Genomic DNA, 24,473 nt, shown 5'->3' on the forward strand with positions numbered 1-24,473 from the left:
AAAATCAGTGGCATCAAGTCAATTTCAACCCGCAGCCGGTCCATAGGGTTTCTGAGGCTGTAAGTCTAATGTGAGAGAAGCAAGCCATATCTTTCTCCCAGAGGGGCTGGTGGGTTTGAATCGCCAATCTTGCAATTACCCCACAGCACCACCAGGGCACCTTTACGACCTGCATAGATTTACGTACAAAGCTGTTAAAAAGGGAGGTGGGCCATCAATGGATTGTGTTCACTTTACGCTTTTCTCAGGAGCCTGTGAGCAATGAATACTGCGCATAGGACAGTGTGAGCCTTTGAGAAGAGAGAGTTGTGTGGGAAGTGAGGCGAGGACGCTGCATAGCACTGAGAACCAAACAGAAGGAGGTCAAGTCAAAAAGGGTACTTTAGAGTTTTCCACTAATATTCCGGGGGAGGAAAGACTCTGGTAAATTAATGAAATTGATTGCTAATGCCCACAAATGTCTCTTCTCCCTGGATTGACAATCTGTCTTTGGCATGCTTCCTCTCCAAATGGAGTCTATTTTTCCACCCCCATCAATCTGGGCTCACCCAGAAACTTGCTTAGACCAACAGAATGCTTCCAGAGTGATGTTAAACACGTTGAGGAGTCTAGTACCCCAATTTTAACTTATAATAGTCCCATTACATAGATTTTCTGAGGCTGACAATCTTCATGGGTACACATTGCCGCATCATTTTCAGGGGGGAACAGCTGGTACGTTTGAATCAATCACCTTGTGACTAGAAATCCAAGGTTTACCTGAGAGGCCCACCAGGGTTCTTAGCCAAGGAGGTCTCAGCATGTCTTAGGAGCTTGGGCTTTGCTAGCTTAGAATACTACACAGAAACAGCAATCAGGGAAGACCTAGTGCAGTGAGAGACCCCGCTCTAGGAATTGCCACCGATGATCAATGATCGGAGGCCCCCAAATGACTGATCAGCTTGATATGAGGCTTGGCTGTTAGGAAACTCCCAGTCCGCTCAGAGACTTCTGAGAGTGATCTAGCATTACTATCGCGAGGGTGAGGTCGTTGCTGTAGAGTAATAAATAGCGGGACTGGAGCCTAGCTAACGGTGCTCCCTCTTTGTCTTGTTTTTCAACATTTTCAGAAAACCTAATGTCAGCATTGGAAGAGATCTACTGAAATCATTTTAGGTCTTTCGAGTTCAAGGGTTGATGAGGTTAACTGGAAAGTCGCCAATCACGATTTCTCATTCTCAGCTCTGAAGTTCATTTGGTTTTAATTGGAAACGCTCTGGCCAGCTGATGTGGAAAGAAATGCCACAGAGCTAAAGTTAGATTGCATTCTAAGGTAACTTAACACTGAATTATAATTTGACAGTTCGAGGGTTAAATAACCTTCAGAATTTTCTTTTCCAGGGAAACCGACAGCGTTTGCTAAAATAGGCATGGGTTGTTTTTTTCCCGCCCCCCCCCCCCAAGGTTCTAAAGGAAACTGTGATCAAATTATCCTCAATGCTGTAATTAGTCAGCTGCAGAGGGAGAGGCCATGTTTCTTGATTTCCTGTGCTAATCCACGGCAACTATCGGAGGAGTGTGCCTCAGGTCTCACACGCTTCATAAGAGGGCTTGTTGATTTTTATTTATGTGAGTTACCTATGCTTTTAACCCCCACAGCAAAGAAACAAGTATGTAAGAACACACACACACACACACACACACACACATCCGTGGCTGTCCTTTTAAACTCACAGCAACCCTATGGGCAGAATAGAATTGCCCCAAAGGGTTGCCAAGATGAGCAGCTGAGTACTTAACCACCGTGCCATCGGGCGCCCTCTCTGTATTCAGATATTAACTGTAAGCCCATTTCCATTGAGAAAATGGAACACATGGTTGTTTCCCTCATTTACCTACTCATCGCAATTCTGCAGGTATTTCATGAGACTGTATCAGCCTGGAATACTCCAACATGTCTATTATGAACTTTTCCCAAGGTGTCTCTAGTAAAGCTGGGAAAAAATGTTTGTATATGGGTTCAAATATAACATAAAAACCTGACTGTAGAGCCTACAGCTTTCCTGCCCAAGTTGCAGCCGGAGTTATATTCAGAGTTGCCATAGCAGCCTCCCACCCACCCCCACACATGCACACACAGGCACACAAATGGGTGGTCAGGAAAGAAAAGAAGCAGTTAGCAGAGAAAGACTCTATTGTTAACAAGACAGCTGTACCCATCGAAGTAATTATAAGCAAGATTGACTGTTAGGCTGAACTGCTCAGTGTTTAATGATAGATTTTTGAGTGTTTCTCAAATGTTTTTGTTTTTTTTTCTCTAAAGCATTCTACCTTCTGTACCCTTGGCTTTAACCTTCGTAGAACGCGGAGATTATGTTCCGGGAGGACATCCAGCCCCGCAGGCAGTGGGCAGGGCTAACGGGATGTGATATTTTCTCTCTGTGGAACATCTGGAATCGTTGTAGTCAACGATATTTCTGATTTGATGGGCCTGGAGAAAAAGTTACCACACTAAACAAGTGTCCTCATCTGTAACCTGGAGTATTTGGTGGGTTTGAACCGCCGACCGTATGGTTAGCAATACGAAACGTACCCAGCCGCACCACCAGGGCTCCTCAGCATCCTTGTTGTTTGGCAGTTGTCAGGAGCTGTCGGTCAGTTCTGACTAATGGCGACCTTATGAAAACAAAATGAGATACCACGTGGTCCAGCACCATCCTCACAGCGGTTCCTGTTTGACCATTGTCGCAGCCAATGTGTCAACCATCTTGTCAAGATTCTCCACTCGTTTTTTTGCTGTCCTGCTACCTCACCAAGTACGATGTCCTTCTCCGGGGATTGGTCTCTCCCGTACACTTGTCCAAAGTCTGCGAGACAGAGTCTTGTCATCCTTCTCTCTGAGGAGCAGTCTGGTGTACTTCTTACAAGGCAGGCTTTTTTTGCTCTTTGGCAGTCCAGGTTCTTCCACTCGTCTTTGCCAGCAGCACCATTCGAATGTCCCAGTTCTTTTCCAGGCTTCCTTGTTCAAGGTCCAACTTCCAGAGGCCTGTGAGGGGACTGCCGAATTTGTTGTGAGGGGCTGTCAAGTCAGTTCCAACACCAGATCCCATCCACAACAGAAAGAAATGAGTTGATTTCTTCTCCTTAAAATCGCCTCTTTTAGTCAGCTTTCTTTCTAAATTCAATGTGGTATTCCCTAAGACGTGATATTGCCTTTAGTGACAATCTGACACAGTCACATCGGAAATATCTCCATGATCAAATAGCTTTCCGAGGGCAACAACAATCCTGATTTTTCTGAGTATTAGATAGGATCAAATTTAATTCCAAGTCAACCCTAAGTTTTTAGAATTCTCTTTCCACGGGGTTACCACTCGGTACCCCTGGTACCACCAGGCAGGAGAAGCTAAAATATCCCTTGGCCTCGAAACTTCCTGCTAGTGCTCAGAGAACGGCTGCTGGGCACACTTGGCCAACGCCAGCGCGCAGGCGGGATATGCAGAGATTGGAGAAAAAGGCTACTGGCAAACGCTGGGGTCAAGTGTCTTCTGTTCCTCATGTCGTTAGTGCGTCAGCTGTGACCGCTCCTCCTCAAGGCCTTCTATCAGTGCAGTGGGGTCAGCTCACTATCACTAAAATTGTGGCACGAGCTTGAGATCCAGAGGTCAAATCTGTCCAGAGGCATCTCCAAAGAACTGAAAACCTTATGAAGAACAGGACTGTGCTACAGCACAAGGGGCTGCCAGCAGGGGGCAGTAATCCCAGGGCAGTTGGCTTGATGGCATCCACTGAGACGGTAAAATGATAAGGATGCAGATAACAAAGGAGCTTCCAGATTAAAAACAACTCTTTCTCCATCCCCCAAGGGAAGACTGGAGCGCAAGCAGCCCACTAAGAAGCCCGGGTAATTCCCATAAGTGTGCTATTACAAGTTCATGGGAATGCAATCGAACAAATATGTTTCCATTAAAGCCTCTTTAATAGAAAGATGAACATAGTCTCAAATAAAAATGCTAATGACTACATTTTCTAAGGTAACTAGCTATCCACATATAATCTCATGAGGGCCAACACACTGAATTTCACTCACAATACAAATAGTTAGGACTACCTTAAATGGCCTACAACAGGTGACTACTGTACTGCAAGTAACTGGCATCGTGGCAGGGAAAAATCGTTTACACATTTGAAGAAATAACAAAAACACCAAGTGCAAGGCCATGCTGCTTTATCATCCTTACTTACTGCCAGATACATAGCTGCATAGACGCTGAGAGCAGCTTCTTTGGATGGGAAGGTCTTCCGTGCTCTCAGGACGAGATCCGGGTTGCCAGTACAGGCCTCCTCGCCACGGATGAACTGTGTGTACTGCTGACACCCCAGTGCTGTGTAGTTGGGCTTACACAGGGCAAGAAAGTGTGGAGCCAGGTTTCCGGTCACCACTTGGCCGGCATTCACAAAGATGTCGGTAGCAAATAGTCCAAACGTATAAATCCCTAAGGAAGAAAACAAACCATTTTAACCCTTCACTAGTAGTATTTCTGCTTATTAAAAAGCAAAACAGGAACATTTTAAAAATCAGGAAGGATTTCCTACATACAAGCATGTATGTTTCTAGTCCACGCCTTCCTAGTTCTTTCCTGACTCTCTGAAGTGAGTGTTGGAGTGCTCAATAATTTTACATATTAAACTGGTTACCTTTTATTCATGGCAGGTTTATGACAAGATAAAAAAAAAGAAAATGCAGTCTAAGGCTGGGTTTAGAGAATGGAATTAGTAATATGGAAATGCGTCTTCTCTGATAGGTTACAACATATATAACTTTTGATTACTGTTAAACTTCAATCTAATCTGGCTCATAGCAAACCCATCTTTTAAAAAAATTTTAAGTTTTAGTTTTTAAATAATTTTATTGGGGGCTCGTATAACCCTTATCACAATCTATCCATCCATCCACTGTGTCAAGTCAAGCACATTTGTACATTTGTTGCCATCATCATTTTCAGAACATTTTCTTTCTACTGGAGCCCTTGGTATCAGCTTCTCATTATTTCCCCTCCCTCCCCCCTCCCTCCTTCATGAACCCTTGATAATTTATAAATTATTTTTTCATGCCGTGCACTGTCTCTGATGTCTCCCTTTACCCACTGTTGTCCATGCCCCCAGGGAGGGGTGTTATATGCAGATCATTGTGATTGGTTTCTCTTTTCTCCCCCTACCTTGCCCTTACCCTCCTGGTATGGCTACCACAATATTGGTCCCGAGGGGTTTATCTATCCTGGATTCCCTGTGTTTCCAGCTCTTATCTGTACCAGTGTACATGCTCTGGTCTAGCTAGATTTGTAAGGTAGAATTGGGCCATGATAGTGGGGGAGGAGGAAGCATTAAAGAACTAGAGGAAAGTTGTATATTTCATCTGTGCTATACTTCACCCTGACTGGCTCGTCTCCGCCCTGAGACTCTTCTAAAAGGGGATGTCTAATTGTCTACAGATGGGCTTTGGTTCTCCACTCAGTACTTCCCCATATTCACAATGATATGATTTTTTTTGTTCTGGGTCTTTGATGTCTGATACCTGATCCTATCGACACCTCATGATCATACAGCCCAGTGTGCTTCTTCCATGAGGGCTTTGTTACTTCTAAGCTAGATGGTCACATGTTTATCTTTAAGACGCCAGATGTGATATCTTTTGAAAGCTGGGCACCATCAGCTTTCTTCACCAAATTTGCTTTTTCACCCAATTCATCTTCTGCGATCTTGTCAGGAAGGTGAGCATCATGGAATGCCAGGTTAATAGAACAAAGTGTTCTTATGTTAAGGGTGAACTTTAGTAGAAGTCCAATGTCCTTAAAACTGAATCTATAAATATATGTACACAGATCTATTTCCAGATCTTTGTATCTAAATATATTTACATATATACATACCTGTATTTAGACCCCTATAAATGCTCTTCTAACTCTTTCCTCTATTTCCTTTTCCTTTCCTCTTGTCCCACTATCATGTTCAGCCTTCATTTGTGTTTCCGTAATTCCTCTTGGTTACACTGCCTTTGATCAAGCCCTACCAGGACTCCTACACCCTCCTCACCCTCGATTTTAGAGCCCTTGTTGTTCCTATGTACCTGGGTTTGTTAACACCCACTTCCTTTCCCTTGCCTCCCCCTCTCCTGTGTCCCCTTGGAACCATCAGTCCTGTTGTTTTCTCCTCTGGATTGTTTATCCTGCCTACCTTATCTAGATAGATCTACAGAGACAATAATATCCACAAAAACAAGACAGCAAAACAAAGCAACAAAAGAAAACAACAGCAAAAACCAACTACTAAAAAGGGGGAGTGTTTTCTGGTCGAGTCTGATGGGGTGCCACGCCCTGGCCCCACAGTCTGTTTTTGGTATTCCCTAGGGAATTCCTTGCTCCGTTCCCCTTGCTGCTCTGTTGCAGGCTCTTAGTGTTTCGCCTTGGTATGGTGGGATCAAGTAGGGCACAGTTCCCACACTGTGTCTCCAGTGTTGTCCCCAAAGTGCTATTGGTCAGGGAGGGATTCCACGTCTCCTGGTGGGGCCGGCCCTATGGTCCTATCTGTGCACTGACTGCTCTGAGCAGGAATATCATCCTCAGGGCTTAGTGGGTCAGGATGTGTTCCACGCTCTCTCCCTCCCCCTTTGTTTGCTCCTGTGTGCTCTGAGCAGACATATCCCTCTCCCTGAGCTGCAGCTTCAGTGCTGTCCTCTGAAGTGAATTCTTCTGTGGGGAGGGCAGGCTTTCCATGTAGTTGGGTTTGGGGCTGTCACCTCAGACCTCTCTATTGGTTCTTTGCTTCATGCTGGTTTGAGCAAGCCCCTCTTTATGGGAGCAGACACCCTCATGTTTTCCTCCTGGGTGCTGGCTCGTTTGTACCGCCAGCTTTGTATACAATAGTCCAGTGCTTAAATCCACAGGACCACCAGGCTCTTCTACACTAATATCAGTCTTTATTTATTTCTCTAGTTTTGAAAATATTGAGCCAGCATAAAGCTAAGCAATTATCCCCTTTTGATTTGTGTCTCCTTAAGCCCGTCCAACTGATGTTAACTCTGCAGAAGGTGCTGATTAGCAGTAAGATCCAATGACATCAGTTCTTATTTAAATATCAGGGGAAATCTGAAGTAGAGCAGAATGTTTCAGAACAGTCCTTACAGCTGCCTTCAAAAGCCCACTGGAAAAACAAACCCAAAACATCGTAAATGGCAATTTATCTTATTTAAAGAATTGGTCACTTTAAGGTAATTTATCAAATTACAAAAATTTTTAAAATATTAAACAGTCAAATGGTAAAATTTCAATTATTTCAGTATTAAAATGTATTTGTTTTTGTATTTTAGCCTTAAGGTGTAAAATTAAGAACATATTTTTCTGTTGTTTATTTATTTGGTTTGTTTTACTCTTCCTTTATAAAGAAATTATGAATCTACTCAAATACCAAAAACACTTTAACATGTCACTAGTCATTGCTACCAAAAGTATTTTCCTATTTATGTATGTAGGCAAAACAAAGGTTTTTCATCATTGTCAATTAAACTCATAAATATAACCTTCAAAGATATGATAACAATAGAAAGAAACCAATTCTCTTATACTTTTATGAAATAAAATCAACATTTTAAAACTAGACCAAAATGATACCTCCTCAAACAGATGACTCATTATTCCATAATTCTATTATAATAATGAGCTATTTTTCTTCTTAGCCAGATGTTTCTAGATGATTTGCGTCGTAAGCCTTTATCTCATTACGGATTGCTATATGGGGAATCATCAGGAACATTGTGAAGGACTGAATAATTACCCCTAATTTGATACATGGCCATCCTTTTAATTTTCAGAGTATCATGTAATATTTTTAAATGTTCATACACAAGTCTGCATATGGCAAAATTATCTATTCAAATGATTATGGTGCAATGGCCTTCGTTTTATCTTTATCTAAAAATCTTAAAAGAAAATAAGAAAAGTCTCACTCTGTAACTTAATCAGTATTCTATGAATCATAAAAGTAAATGTTATCAAAAGTGAAATTTGGGAGAGTCAGAGAAATACAGAATGACCAAGTACATTAAGTACACACTTCTTTTTTTCCAAAATACCGTGGTCAAATATGAACACCTAAATTACAAACCATCTTCATTTGTATTCCCCTAAAATCTGGGCTAATATGTAATCATCTTATTTAAGCAAGCTATTCTTTTCATCTGGTGTAATAAGTTTTCCTGTTTCAAATAGAGTGAAGTATTTGATAAGGACATTGAAAAGTCTCTTGATACTGGTAAAGTTCCCAAATGTGCTTTAGAATGGAACTGTCCGTGCATCAGGCCCCCGGCCGATGTTTTGATTGACTACAAAGGGAGGAAGCTAAAGTGAGATCCCATGAGTGTATCCACTCTGCTGCCCTGAAGAATAAAGTCCCTACGAAGGGTAGTGTTCCACTGTGCAGTAACGCCTTGCTGACCACCCGGTGTTTATGATAATAAACTAGAAACACCGGTCATGATTTTTAACAAGGAAATAAAAATCAAATCAAGCACTCGTCAATGTTTCACAAATCATGTGATCGGTAAGACTATCTAGCAATGTAAAAGCACATTGTTTTGTGCAAGATGTTCCTTAGAAGAAATATGTATGGATACGCAAAAGCAAGTTTTGAAGTAGATACAAGATAACTTAAGAAAGTTTAGGAAAGCTTAAATTTAATAAAATTACTATTGTTTTTTAGTACACAAGTATTTTTGTTTACTGCTTACTTTATAATTACATGAGTCTATAGATAGTTACGCATTGAGCTGCTAACCACGAGGTCAGAGATTCAAAACCACCAGCCACCCCACAGGAGAAAAATGAGGCTCTTTCCTTCAGTAAAGAGTTATAATCTCAGAAACCCGAAGAAGTAGTTCTGTCTTGTCTTGTAGTGTCGCTATGAGTTGGGATCAACTCTATGGAGGTGAGGGTTTTTAAAACTTTTTAATTAAAAGATCATTTTATTGGGGACTCCTACAACTCTTGTCACAATCCATACATTTCTTGAATCAGATGAATTTTTATATATGCTGCCTTCATTCTTTTCTAGACATTTACTTTCTATTGAGGCCTTGGTATCAGCTCCTCTTTCCACCCCGCTTCCTGCCCCCCCCCCCACACCCTCATAACCCCTTGATTACAATGTACATTGTTATTATTTTCATCTCTCACACAGACCGGGGTCTCCCTTCCCCCAAGTTTTCTGTTGTTCTTCCCCCTAGAGAGGGGTGTATGGTTATGTGTCAATCATTGCTTTCCGTTCCCCCTTTCTCCCTTCCTCTTCCCTTCTCCCCCCTACCCTTCTGGTATCACTATTCCCACTCCTGTTCCTGGATTCTGCGTGTCCTGAGCTCCCATCCCTCTCCATACCTGTGTACCTGTTCCAGTCTAGTCTGAACTCAGATGCAGCACTGGGGTCATGAAAGTGGGCGGGGGGTGGTGGTGGGGTGGTGGTGGTGAGGAAGCCTTAAGCAACCAGAGAAATGCAGTGTGTGTTTCATTGATGCTTTACTGCACCTTGGTTGACTCATCCTTTCCTTGTGGCCCCGCTGTGGGGGATTGCTCCATTGTCTATAGATGGGATTTAGATCTCGGTTCCCAGCCCCCTCATTCTCAACAATATGTCTTTGTATGATTGTTATGTGTCTGCTGATGCCTATTACCCGGTCCTGATAACTCCTCATGATCACACCGGTGGTGTGCTTCTTCCATGTGGACTTGTTGCTTCTCTGTAACTTCAAGCCTTTAAGACCACAAACGCTGTATCTTTGAAGAGATGGCAGATGGTTTCAATGAAGGTGACAGTCCTAAAAAACCCTAGGAGGGCAGTGCTACTTTGCCCTGTACATTCTCTGTGAGTTGAAATTAACTCAAGGGCAATGACTTAGTGTAAAGAGAAATGAGTTAAAGAAATAGTATTAATATGTGTGGGAAAATTACTTTTTAAAGTTTCATGTAACAAAACAGATGGGGATTTTGGAGACATACTTTGATGATACTATGTTTGGATAAGAAAATCTTTATGCTCAGATGGGTCTAAAGATATGTTATGTCTAGTTATTTAGTTTTTAATGACTATACAGATTAGGTGATTGCTGCATAATATCTCCAAATTCTTAATCTTGACTCTATTGATATGAGAAACATATTGAAAGAGCACAATATTTTAAAAAGATTTTTTAACAGTTTTATTGGCATTTCAACCACATATCATACAATTCAATAGTTTAATCATATCAAGGAGAGTTATGCAATCATTACCACAAACATTTTCTTCTTCCTTGTTCTCATTGCTCATGATTAAAAAAAATAATTATGGCAACAATATATGCAACATTCTCCAATTCAACAACATCTTAGATGTGTAATTCAGTGCCACTGATGGGACTTGTTGTGTTGTGCAATCATTGTTGATATCTTTTTCCCAATTATTCCACCACCAGTGACCCCTGAACAAAAATTCTTCCCTCTGCCTATGGGATCCAATGGTGTCAAGTATGGTTCCTTTTTTTTTTTTAATGTTTTTAGTAGTTTTCTTGTTATAATATCCACAGATCATACACTTTCATGGTTAAACTGCTTTTAAAAAGAATTGTGTATAAATTATCCTAATCAGTTCTCATGTTCCCCCCCACACACACACACATTCATTGTTCCCCAATTCCTCCCCAATTAATCATTCCACCAGTAGTTATTATCTCTCTGCATATACTCTTTCTATGGTTCATAAACTGGGAAACCTAACAGAATCAATTAAAAAAAACAGAATAATGATAACAATAATGTCAAGATACAAATAAAAGTGTAAGAAAGAAAAGACCACCAACAATATTTTAAAAACCAGAGAAGACATGTCTGCCTTGAAACAAAAGAGAAATATTTGGGCCTAGAGCAAATTCAAATTGGGTCACAAGGGAGGTCAACCGACCAGGTATCACATTATCATAGCAGGTTCAATCCACCATAATCAAGTTTACAATAATCCCTGACTGATAGCAAAGCTGTTGGCGTCCCTCACCTGTGGTTAGAGGGGATCTGACAAGGCTCAATCTGACTAGATGCTCTGCAGATGGACTTTGGACTCCCATTGTCCTCCATAGCCTTCTCAAAATTGGTTGTTCACAATTGAACCTCAAATACTTTCCCCTTCAGCATATTGCATTTTGTTATCATCATCTTTGGATCACAGGCTGGTGTGCTTCTTCCCTGTGGACTTAGTTGAGGCCTCGCTTAGATGGCTGCTGGCTTCACTACAGGCATTTTAGACCCCAGGCACTAGGCCAGTTGACAGCAAGTCACCCTCTGCTTTCTTCACCACCCCTTGTTGGGGCACCTTCAACACTGTATTGTCAGTGATCAACTTCATGACGGGGAGTATCACAGCAGGGTTATGTTATGAGAACTAACTATTCTTGGATTAAGAGGGGCCCAGAATCCATCAGCTTGTCTATGGGTATGAACCACTGTGGTTTACATTCATGGTCATATTATGACAAAAACAAGAACAAAAATCAACAACAATAACAACAATCACCAAAGACAAACAACCCCTCCTAAAAACAAACGAAGCAAGAACAACTTTGTCCATCATCCCCCTCCACCCCAGAGTATACAGTGATTGCATTGGTCATTTCAAAATGCCATCAAATGGCATAGACATTTCCAGTCTTGGTGTGGGCATCCTTTGCTTCCTCTCCTTTCAGGATGTTTCCATCCTAAGTTCAAAGGTGCAGAGAGTTTGGAGGTAGGGCCTAGGTAGTCCTGTGAGGTTTCCACATAGAGTGCTTCTGGTGTGGCTCTGGGGGATGCCAGGTTCACTGTAAGGCCAGCATCTAAGGTCATCTTAGTGCTTAGTCCATGGTGTGGTTCACTAAGGGTTAGAGAACTGGGTTTCTCTCTCCTAAGAACCACCTCCAAAGAGAAGATCTCACATGGCTGGGGTCACCCCTTCAAGAAGAGGGGAAAGGGGGAAGGCCATCAACTGGGATGCTATAAAATAATTATAAGGAACTTAAAAGTTCCTTATAATTATTTTATAGCATCCCTTCTCAGGGTGAGGGTGCTATTCCCCATTTACGTACCATATCCACCACCACCACCAAAAAAAAAAAAAGTGGCACCTCTAAAATGCAGACACTTCCCTCTCTTGGTCTTAACGTGATTTTCCAGGAAGGCTCTCCTGTCCTTCCTACGGAGCACCAGTTGATTTGTTGTAGCCATGTCTCAGTATTTTATAGCACCCAGTTGATGGCCTTCCCCCTTTTCCCTCTTCTTGAAGGGGTGACCCCAGCCATGTGAGATCTTCTCTTTGGAGGTGGTTCTTAGGAAATATACATAAGGGGGGTGGGGGAATGATGTATGGTTCATTGCCAGTAGGTAGATATTCTACCCGTTTGTTTGGTAATTAGTCTCTAAGATTTGCTTAATGGTATTTTTCCTTACAATATTTGTTCATTGTGATTGACTAGCCACTCAGCACAATGGTTTCCAGGTGTGCCATGCCATGCCATGCCATGCCATGCCATGTTTCATCATCGTTCTTTAGGGCTGCATAGTATTCCATCGTGTGTATGCACCATAGTATCTTTGTGCATTCTTCCACTACTGAGCATTTTAACTGCTTCCAGTTTCTTGCTATTATGTACAGTGCTGCTATAAACTTGGTAGAGCATACATCCACTCGTGAGGATCACATCATTTTTAAGGTTCATTAGATACCAATGAGGATTTCTCTCAGATGTTATCTATAGTGAACCATATACTTATTTACATATGCTAAATAATGAACATAAGTGAATTTATTTATTGTGTCAAATAAGAAAAAAATTGTCTCAGTCAAGTTTCTATTGAATTGAAATTATTTCCAAAAAATCAGCATCACTCATGCTAAATATAAATTTGAAAATTAGAGTGTAGTCAATGATTCTTGTCCTCTAATAAAATCAGCAATACATATTTTTATACATAAGAAGTACTTCAGAAGCAGTACATTAAGCACTACCTCAAAGTAATTGCTACTGAGTTGATTCCGACTGATAGTGACAACACAGAGTAGGGTAAAATCGCCCCCTGTGCATTTCAGAAATGGAGTGGAGAGCATCATCTTTCTCCAGCTGGTGATTTCAAACTGCTCACCCTCTGGGTAGCATCCCAACGTGTCCCCAAAGTGCCACCAGGGCTCCTTCTGCACACACAGGTTATAAGCAAATACAGTGTTTCTTCTACTTCCCAAGCCTTCATGATATTCAACATCCTCCCTGGAATAACCACTTTTCCCCAAAACATTGATTGCTTCTGATATTTCGTAAACACAATAAGTAATTTATTTTAATTATCCAATTTCTAGTTTTAAATAGATTCTTAAATATCCGGTGTGGTGTCCTTCTTTCCCCTTAAAAAAGAAGAAGAGGGAGAAGACAATAAGACGAAGAAGAAGAAGACGAAGACGAAGAAGAAGAAGAAGAAGAAGAAGAAGAAGAAGAAGAAGAAGAAGAAGAAGAAGAAGAAGAAGGAGAAATGATATCCCTAGCAGGCCCTTACAATATAAAAAAAAAAGCAGAATATAATGCTTATTTCCAAACCAAACTGAAATATTTTTAAAGGAATCAAATTATGGGTACTTAAAATGTTGAACATTGCAAAGGTTAGCTTGTATGCAAACATTTTTTTTCACCAACAATAAAAACAGTTTAATGAGCCATACCAAGAAATCGGACTGTGCGCCGCACCAGTGGGTTTATATAGCAGCAGTCTCCAGTTAAAATCGTTTTTTCTTGATTTTCAAAATCTCTGGTGGCGAGTTGTAGGCAAAACACAGCAGTTTCTCCAACTATTATCTTGCAAGAAAACAAAGATGAAAGAATGTTAGCATTTAGCCCAGATAAATGTAGGCTATTTTTATTTTTTAAATGCAAGGAAACAGCTCCTTGGAATTGAAATGCTCTCAAGGTAAACCAGGTAATATTTTCTTAACCAGGCCTCTTCATGAAAACCTTGTTCTATACAGATCATCGATATTTCGGTCAATTCAAAGTCCTATTGATACATTATGAATAAAATAGACCATAACTTGTTTGTCTTCTGGAAATTTACACTGAATAACGAAATGTACAAAAAAGAGCTCTGCTTTATTTTGGAGATGTAATTGAATTCCATGCTTTATTTCTGAAATGATTGTGTCTTGCTTCAATTTCACTTTGCCATAGAAATGAAAATGGTTCTGTGTGCAAATATTTTTGTAGGATCAGCATAAAGATACTAATTTATACTAAAATAAATACTTTCATAATAAGAAAAAACTCAGTTCACAGGTGTTTGGCCTGGAGATTATCTTTTGCCAATATCTCAGTTTTCTGTTTTAAAACATTATTGAGAATTCCAATCATGACTACAATTTATATTTTAATATGGATGTCATTTTACCTTCATAAAATACATTGAACAGATTATTGCTAAACTTGCAAGTGAAGATCCCAAAGCGGGGAACCCATTGCATGGTCAAGGTCACAGAGGAAAGAAGAAGGAGTGGACACTGGTCCAGATCCTTTACCTTACCATCCTATTAAAGGACCAGGTTTATGTAGCAATCAAAATATCTCATTATGAACAAGTATCAAATGAAATAGTTTTCATATTGTTCTCAAGACTACCCAGCAAGCTATTATCCCATTTTGCAGAAGAGAAAATTGGAGTACACCAAGATAAATAATGTCTCATATCGGGCCAGTCAAAAGCCAAAAAGCCATTTACAAATCAACCATAGATCTTTCGACTCCATTTACTACCCTGAACAACAGCTGTAGAAACAAAATTAAGAGGGGGGAAAAAAACCCAACTGGAGCCAATAGTACCTCACCTAACAGTTGTAGTTTAGATTTAAATATGCCAAATCCCATTAGCATAATATACAGGGAGTCCCTGACTTTCCCAGGAAAACTTTTGGGGATCTCCACGAAAGGTAATATCTACAATTACAATACCTTCAAAGTAGCCGGTGGAAGGTTGAGAGGGAGTTCAAAGAAAAGTGGGCGTGTGACCTACTTTTACCCTAACATGAGCAACAGACTGTGAGGCATTTCTTTAAAATCTTCAGCTGGTTTTGCTACCTCCTGCTCCTCCATCTCTACTGCACATCTTCCAAGCAGGCAAAGAACCAAAGTCGAATAAGGCGATGGTGAACCAAACTGCACTAAAGGAGTCCGGTCCTGCCATCTGTTGAGACTGGTTTGGGCTAGAGATGGTTATGGCATTCAGCCTTCCAAATCCTCCTAATAGTATAACTTCAGTTTAGTAAATCCGAGCTAGTTTATAAAGCATCAGTTCATTCAGACTCACGAGGCACAAAGGTATTCTTTATTGGTAAATCAGCTGTTGCCATGGTCCTTAAAGAAACTAAAAATGGTGAGGGGGTGCGGGTGGGGAGGAAGGGGGAAATGAGGAGCTGATACCAAGGGCTTAAGTAGAAATAAAATGTTTTGAGAATGATGATGGCAACAAATGTACAAATGTGCTTGACACAATGGATGGATGTATGGATTGTGATAAGAGTTGTATGAGACCACAATAAAGTGATTTTTTAAAATGGCAAGAAGTACATTTAGCACCTTCATGTCTCCCTTCCTGCAAAACTCTTTTGTGTCCTAACTACTCTCCCATGGCCCTCAGAAGAAATTACTCCTGCAGTGCATTGTCTTTGTGTCAACATTTCCCAAGATTCACACCTTAGTATAGTCCAAATCCTAACATTCCATTATCCACCCACCGCTAGCTGGTCAGTTTGTTATAATGTGGTGACTTGTATCGCTCAGTGATTGTTTAGGAACTATGTCACCAGTACTTCATGCAACAGTGGGGTCATTCATGAAGGACAGGTTTCAACAGAAATTTCAAACTAGGAAAAAGGAACCAGTGGACAACTTCTTTTCAACTCGCCATCGAAGACTTAAGAAGAGCCTCAGAACATTGTCTGGAATAGTGCCGTAAGATGAGCAGCTCCATTTGGCCACACTCAAAATACGACTGGACAGAGAAGCATCCTGCAGGGGGTTCGACCTTAATAACCTAGAGGAGGCAAAGCTTTGGGGACCTTCATTTGCTAACGTGGCGTGACTCAAAAGGAGAAGCAACAGCAAAAGACATCCATTAATGAAATGAACGTGGATGCATAAAATACATACCTAAGAAAACGGAAAGTCCTCAGAAACAAGGAACTCATAAAGTTCTGTTTCATAGACATTAGTGAACGGAAATGGATTGATAGTGGCCATTTTGAATCAGACAATTATATGATCTGTTATGGTGGGAATGACAATTGAAGAGAAATGGTGTTGCCTTGATAATTTAAAAAGCATTTAATTATCTATCTTGAAGTATAATGCTATGATATGATAAAATCAATATGCCAACAGGAAAGACCTGTTAAAATTTACATACCAATAACAAGCCAATGATAAAGAAATTGAATAATTCTATGAACTTCTGTTTGCAATTGATCAAATATGTAATCAGGATGCAAGAATAATTATCGGTGATTGGAATGTGAAAGTCAGAAATAAGCAAAAAGATTGGTAGTTGGAAAATATGGTCTGGGTAATGGAAATGCCACAGATCACACAAGAGATTTTGCAAGACCAACGACTTCTACATTGCAAATAACTTTTTCAACACCCTAATTGGCACTTACATACCTGGGCCTTAGTATATGCTGGAATCAAACTGAATATATTTGAGGAAAAACATAATGGAGAAACTCAACATCATCAACTAAAACAAAGCAAGTAGAGAACGATAGAACAGTTGCTCATATGAAAGTTCAAATAGAAGCGGAAGAAAATGAAAACAAGCCTATGGGAGAAAAAATATGCCCTTGACTAGATCTCAATTGAACTTAGAAACCTACTCAGGAATAGATTTGATGCACTGAACACTAACGACCAAAGCCCAGAAGACTTGTATAAGGGCATCAAGAACATCAGACATGAAGAAATTAAAAGGGCATTAAAAAGATAAAAATTTAAAAAATGACTAAAATGGGTGAGAGACTCTAAAACATGTTTGAATGCAGAGTAGCTAAAGCAAACGGAAGAAATAATGTACTTATTAATGAAGTTAAAGAGCTGAATAGATAAAGGCAATTGAGAAGAGAAAGTAAAGTATTATAAAGAAATGTGCAAAGACCTAGAGTAAGAATACCTAAAGAGAAAACATGCTCAGCGTTTTGCAAGCTGAACAAACAGAACTAAACTAAATAAAGGGAAAAAAAGAAATCTCCGGTTGCAATTTTAAAGGATTCTACCAACAAAAGAGTGCGCGTGTAGGAAGCCTCCAAAGAAGAAGAAGAAAGACACACACTCTCTACACTAACAAGAATTGGCCACCGTATAACCATTTCAAGATGTAGAAAGGGACCGAGAAATAATCGCACAGAAGGAAAAAGTCTAAGCTGTGCTGAAGGTATTGGCAACAAAGAAAGCTCCAGGAACTCGGAGACTACCAATTGAAATGTTTCAATGAACTGGTGCGCCTCTTCCTTATCTATAGCAAGAAACTTGAACACTGGAAGACAAGCGCCTGGCCGATCAACTGGAAAAATGCATAATTATGCCCATTCCAAGGATGAGGACCCAACATTGCATAGAAATTATTGAACAATATCATTATTGCCATATGAAAGTAAAATGTTGCTGAAGACAATTCAAAACCAGTTGCTGCAGTACCCAAACAGGGAGCGTTCGGATAGTCACTCCGGATCCAGGAGAGGATGAAGCATAAGGGACAGCAATGATGACATCTAATGGATCTTGGCTAAAAGCAGAGAACGCTAGAGCGATGTTAACTTGCAATTTATTGATGATGCAGTTATTCTGCCGTTGATCATAACAAGCTCTGGATGACATTTTGAAGAACAGCAATTCTGGAACACTTATTTGTACTTAGGTGGAGCCTGTGCAAGAGGCAGTCTTACACACAGAACAGGGGATTCCACGTGGTTTAAAATCAAGGTGTGCCCAGGGCTGTTTCCTTTCACCATACGATCCGATCTGTACGCTAAGCAAACCCTCTGGGAAGCGGGCTATTGGAAGAAGACCACATCAGGATTGCAGGAAGGTGCATTAACTTCCTGCCATATACAGGCGACACAACCTGGCTTGAAGTGAAGGGAAGAGAGCTTGAAACACCTTTGACAAAGCTTAAGACTATAGCCTTCAGTAAGGATTACACCTCAAAGTGAAGAAAGCTAAAATCTTCACAACTGTACCCCTTCGTCACACCAAGATAAAAGAGAAAAGGTTATCAGGGATTTCATTTTATTCAGTGCCACGATCCATGCTCATGGAAGCAGCAAGCAAGAAATCAAATGATTTGTTGCCCCGGGAAAAATCTTCCACAAAAGATCTCTGAAAGAATCAAGATGTGCTGTAGAGATCTAAGATGGGCTTGGCTCCAATCTCTGGTGTTTTAAATCACTTCATGTGCACATGAAGAAGGCCAACAAAAGAAGAAGAAGGGATAGTAATGGGGGCCAGATCAGGAAGAGCAGCAAACACTGGATGCTGTTGAAGTATAGAGTTTGAAAACAATATTGACTAAACCATGGAATTACCAAGGAAAACAAATGTTTTGGAAAATGGACAGTTGAATTGTTTCTTAGAAGCAAAGGTGTTCAGACTTCCTCTCCTGCACTCTGATAACTTATCGGGAGGGACCGGTCCCTGGAGAATGACATCATACTTGGTTATGTAGAGTCAATGAGACCAAAGAAGGAAGACCCTTCATGAGAGAAACGGACATATGACTGCAATAGAGAAATCGATGACAGAGTGACTGTGAGGCTGGTGCCGTACTTGCAAGTGTCCACAGGGCCACTGGGAGTTGGAACTGACTTGGTGGCACCCGACAATGACAACACCATCTATTACACATGAGGAATTCACTCATTCCTCGTCTGTTCCTGCTCTCAAATGTCCCTTCTCCAAGCTAAATTCAACTGGCTCTGTACCTTTACGCATGTGCCAACCCATAATGCCTTAATTCCTGACTCAGGCTGTTCACACACTAAGCTCTCTAAAATATAGTAAATAGTCAGCGATTTTGAGTAAATGCAAAAATGAATCTATCTCATCTTCAATGGGAATTTAAAGATTGTGATTTGAATAGATCAGTTTTAACCAGACTCTGTCCAATGCCTGATTTCCAATAAACAACTCATTCTGCCTCACTCTGGTGATAACAGTTTTACCTGACAACCTCATTCCTATAACCTGATCCTACATGGAGGAATCAAATGTAGACTCGACTCAATCACCTGTTAGAATTTCCAGGCCTCTGCCAGATTAAAAGGCACCTTAGGCCACTCTCCCCGGGAATTGGACTATAATTTATTTAATGCTGACTTCCTGCTTGCCTGTATCTCAGTATACTTGTTTCTAAATTTCCTATTTGCCTCCTAAGCAAGCTTATCTGTGGAAACACTATTTTTGTCAATATCCTACAGCTGCCACTAAGAGAACCCCACTTGAATTGGATTAATTAGCATCGGGCATTTATTCTGGGTACTGTGCCATCGAAGTACCTGAGATCAGGGAGTAAGAACTAGGCCAAGGGAACGAGAGTCCTTCGCAATCTAGGTAATGACTCACTCATCATTACTTTGTCTTCCTCTCCAGTCACACTCTCGTATCTTGGCTCCTGGCTCATTTTTAGTTCTCTGGAAATCACTTCTCCCTGCTTCCTAGTACACATGGTTACTCTAGTTATGTATAATAACCGTGCGTTTTGAGTAAACATTAGCTCTGAGTAGATAAGATTCAAAGGCTTGTTCAACTAGACTTGCTAATGCCCAAGTCCAAATTTCCAAGTGGTTCATCTCGAAATTGCTGTCTCCCTGATCCAAATAACCAGGGTTAAAAAGGCAGTGTATGAAAATTACTTCTCTGGGTGAAGGGGATCGTTCTTGCGGATGAAACATCGGTTATGTCTACCTCAAACTCCCAACTGTGACTTTGGCTGGACCTGCCCCAAACTAATTGCTAGCCTACACTTGCAATTTCCACCATATCCCCCCACCTAATTACACCTATGGACTATGGACATCTATCTATATAAATCCTCATTGAAACCATATTTCTTTCTTTTGTTTTGTTTTAAATCATTTTATTAGGGGCTCATACGACTCTTATCACAATCCATACATACATCAATTGTGTAAAGCACATCTCTACATTCATTGCCCTCATCATTCTCAAAACATTTGCTCTCCACTAAAGCACAGGTCCTCATCTTTCCCCTCCCTCCCCCTCCCCTTTCCCTCATGAGGCCTTAATAATTTATATACTATTATTTTGTCATATCTTGCCCTGTCCAATGTCTCCCTTCACCCACTTTTCTGTTGTCCATCTCCCAGGGTGGAAGTCACATGTAGATCATTGTAATCGGTTCCTTCTTTCCAATCCACTCTCCCTCCACCCTCCCAGTATCGCCCCTCACACCCCTGGTCCTGAAGGTATCATCCACCCTGGATTCCCGTGTTTCCATTTCCTATCTGTACCAGTGTACATCCTCTGGTCTAGCCAGTCTTGCAAGGTAGAATTGGGATCATGATAGTAGGGGACGGGAAGAAGCATTTAGGAACTAGAAGAAAGTTTTATTTTTCATCATTGCTACACCGTACTTTGACTGGCTCATCTCCTCCCCTAGACCACTCTGCAGGGGATCTCCAGTGGCCAACAAATGGGCTTTGGGTCTCCACTCTGCACTGCCCCCCTCATTCACTATGTCAACCATATTTCTTAACTTGCCTTCTGCTCTAATTTTGGGAGTCTTCTCACCATTTACTGTCTTTGGCTAAGCTCTAATAAGAAAAATAAAGCAAATCTTAGTATAATTTAAATGAAGGGCTTAAAATTTTGTGGAAAATAGAAACAAAGATAATGTCATTTCTCCACAAACTTTTAGAAATTTCCTCATATTTAAATATCTTTCGGGTTAATAATGACACTAATATTTTACTAGTTGAGCAGACATAGATGAAAATAATGATGGTACATGGTTTTTTGAACTGATTTGTGGACCTCTCAAAATATATATTGAAAGCCTATTCCTTGTGCCTGTGAGTGACTCCACGTGAAAATCGGGCTGTTCTTTTTATGTTAATGAGGTCCCACTATAGTTCTACCTAAACCAATCTCTTTTGAATGATGTTTAGAAAAAGGGTCAAGAAAAGAAACGAAGAGACACCACCTGCATAGGAAGAACACAGCCCATGAGGACCCCTCTCCAAGGCGGGTAAACATACACAAATGATGAGAGCTGAAAGGAGCTCAAGGGACCACAAATGACCACCTCCTACATCAGGCAGCACAGCCCTAAATTCAAAACCCCAAACCCTCAACACAGCGAGAATATTGCTCTGTGGTATTTTTGTTATGGCAACATTAGGAAACTAAGACAATTGCTCGCCAAGTTTTCTTTAGCTGTTTTGCACAGCAATTAACAACAACAAAAAAGTCTTGAATGGTCAACAAATATACAAAAGGAATGTAACAATCATTAGACATTAGAGAGATACAAATAACAATGACAATGAGATGGTAATCTCACCCTGGAAAAACACTGGCAACAAAAGCACAAAAAAAGTAGAAAACAGCTAATGCCAGTGAGGTTGTGGGGAGCTGGAACTGTGGGAATTTAAAATGGTGCAACCACTATGAAAAATAATATGGCTCCTCCATTCCTAGGTATATAGCCTAGGTAAATCAGACAAATGGACACTGATGGTCCTTGCAACATTTACAAGAGAAGAAATATGGAAGCAACCTAAATGTCCATCAAGTGGTAATTGGATAATTGTGATACATGAATATGATGGCACTCTATGTAACCAGAAATAGAATGAGGAATTCATAAAACCCCTTATAAGATGGATGAATCGTATATGATGGAGGACATTATAGTGAGTCAAAGAAAGGATACATATTGAAAACAAACTCACTGCCATCGCGTCAATACTGACTCATAGTGACTTTCTAGGACAGAGTAGGACTGCCCCAGTGAGTTTCTGAGACTGTCACTGTTTACAGGAATAGACAGCTCTGTTCTTCTCCAGAGAAGGTTCTGGTGGTTTTGATCTGCTGACCTTTCTTATCACAGCCCAATGCACAATCACTACGTACCAAGGACTAGGCAATTCCAAATATGGATGAAGTAAGCACAAGTTAAGCAATGCAAATAAAAGCACCGAGAAGTACACTAAGTAGACAAGGGGACAATTACTGTACATGCTATAATACATAAAATTTTAGAAAAAAATAGCCAAAAATACATACGTGGTTAGGTAGGTAGATATGGATAAATATACCTGAGAACTTTGAAAGTTCATGAGCAAAGGGAACTACAATATAAAAGAAATTTTCGACAAGCTTTTTGAAGCACCCTCCTGTCTACAGATGAAGACACATGTGAGTAAATGCAGGTGTATGTGTAGTGCTATCTTCAGAATGTGTATATACATGATTTTAGGTGCAGCACATATACCTATCCACATAGGTAACAAACCGCAGGGGGCACGGTTACAGAGGCTTCCTAGGCAGGCAAAAAAAAAACTCGCTGATTTCTTTACTTGGTTAGAATGCTAGGGACCATAGTCTCAGAGGACCGCTTAGCTAATTGACTAGTTCACAGAGATCATGTTCTACATCTCGGTTTAGTGACCAGTTTCTGTGGACTTAAATTTTTGCAAGCATCCATCTGTGATCCAACTGTTGGTCTCTAATTATACAACTGTTGATCTCTAATCATGGATTATGGCAGCAGATGGATATTGGGTCTCCACTCAATACTTCCTCAACACAAGAACAATTTGTTCTCCTAACATGGTACTCGATGATGTTCACCTTCCCTGACATGATTGCTGAAGGCAAAATGAGTGCATAAGTAAATGTGGTGAAGAAAGCTGATGGTGCCTGGTTATCAAAAGATATAGCATCTGGGGTCTCAAAGGCTTGAAGGTAAACAAGCGGCCATCTAGCTGAGAAGCAACAAAGCCCACATGGAAGAAGCACACCAGCCTGTGTGATCATGAGGTGTCAATGGGGTCAGGTATCAGGCATCAAATACCCAAAACAAAACAGACAAACGAAAATCACATCAATGGGAATGAGGGAGAGGGTGCACAGTGGAGACACAAAGCCCATCAGTAGTCAATTGGACGCCCCTTCTCAGAAGGGCCACAAGGAAGAGAAGAGCCTGCCAGGGTGCAGTATAGCATCAATGAAACACACCACCTTCCTCTAGTTCTTAAATGCTTTCTTTCTCACCCCCACCCCCACCACTACCATGGCCCCAATTCTATCTTAGGAATCTGGCTAGACCAGCACATGTACACTGGTACAGAGAAGAGCTCGCACACAGATAAAGCCCTCAGGACCTATAAAGGGAGCAGCAATACTAGGAGGGCGAGGGTAGAAGGGAGGGTAAAGAGGAACCTTTCAATCACAATGATTGACATATGGCTCCCTTCCCAGGGGGACTGACAGCAGAAAAGTGGGTGCAATGAGACAGTGGTGAGTGTAAGACATAAAAAAATGGAATAATTTATAAATTATCAAGGGGACATGAGAGAGGGGGGAAACTAAGAGCTGATGCCAGGGGACCAAGTAGAAAGAACCTGTTTTGAAAAACGATGATGACAACATATGTACAGAAGTGTTTGACACAATGGATATATGTATGGATTGTGATAAGAACGGTAAGAGCCCCCAGTAAAATAAAAAAAGAAACTATTCCATGGGGCTAGTAAGTCACATGCACCACAGCTAAACAAAGACTAGAAGAACTAGACATGGCTGGCTACCCAACTGTTCTGACGAGGAACACAAAAGAAGGTCCCAGATAAAATATGAGAAAATGTGGACGACGGCTCAACTTCTAAAGCAGGCCAGACGCACTGGGCAGATGGAATCTAGCGGCGTCTCCTGCATTACTACCCTTTGAACTTAGAACTGCAGCTACTCCATAGGTTACATAACAGAGGGGCGATACTGGGAGGGTAGAGGGTGAGTGGGTTCGAAAGGGGGAACCGATGACAAGGATCTACATGTGACCTCCTCCCTGGGAAATGACAACAGAAAAGGGGATGAAGGGAGACTCCGGATAGGGCAAGATATGACAAAATAACAATCTATAAATTATCAAGGGCTCATGAGGGAGGGAGGAACAGGGAAGGAGGCGGGGAAAAAAAAGAGGACCTGATGCAAAGGGCTTAAGTGGAGAGCAAATGCCTTGAAAATGATGAGGGCAAAGAATGTACAGATGTGCTTTACACAATTGATATATGTATGGATTGTGATGAGAGTTGTATGAGCCCCTAAAAAAATGTTTAACAAAATGAACTTAGCACCCGTGAGTAATGCACTCGCTCCCTTAGGTGATCAACCACATGAG

General features: G+C 40.9%; 1 protein-coding gene across 1 annotated transcript in view; it reads right to left on the reverse strand.

Annotated features, from left to right (window-relative positions):
• PLPPR5 (phospholipid phosphatase related 5) overlaps window positions 1-24,473 on the reverse strand; it is a 188,002-nt gene that overhangs the window by 71,330 nt on the left and 92,199 nt on the right. Inside the window, exons 3-4 of the mRNA XM_075539991.1 lie at window positions 13,738-13,870; window positions 4,225-4,475 (exon numbers count right to left, since the gene is read on the reverse strand). Coding sequence (XP_075396106.1) covers window positions 4,225-4,475; window positions 13,738-13,870 — 384 coding nt within the window. The remainder of the gene's footprint in view (window positions 1-4,224; window positions 4,476-13,737; window positions 13,871-24,473) is intronic.

Source organism: Tenrec ecaudatus, chromosome 1 (assembly GCF_050624435.1).
Source record: "Tenrec ecaudatus isolate mTenEca1 chromosome 1, mTenEca1.hap1, whole genome shotgun sequence".
NCBI lineage: Eukaryota > Metazoa > Chordata > Mammalia > Afrosoricida > Tenrecidae > Tenrec > Tenrec ecaudatus.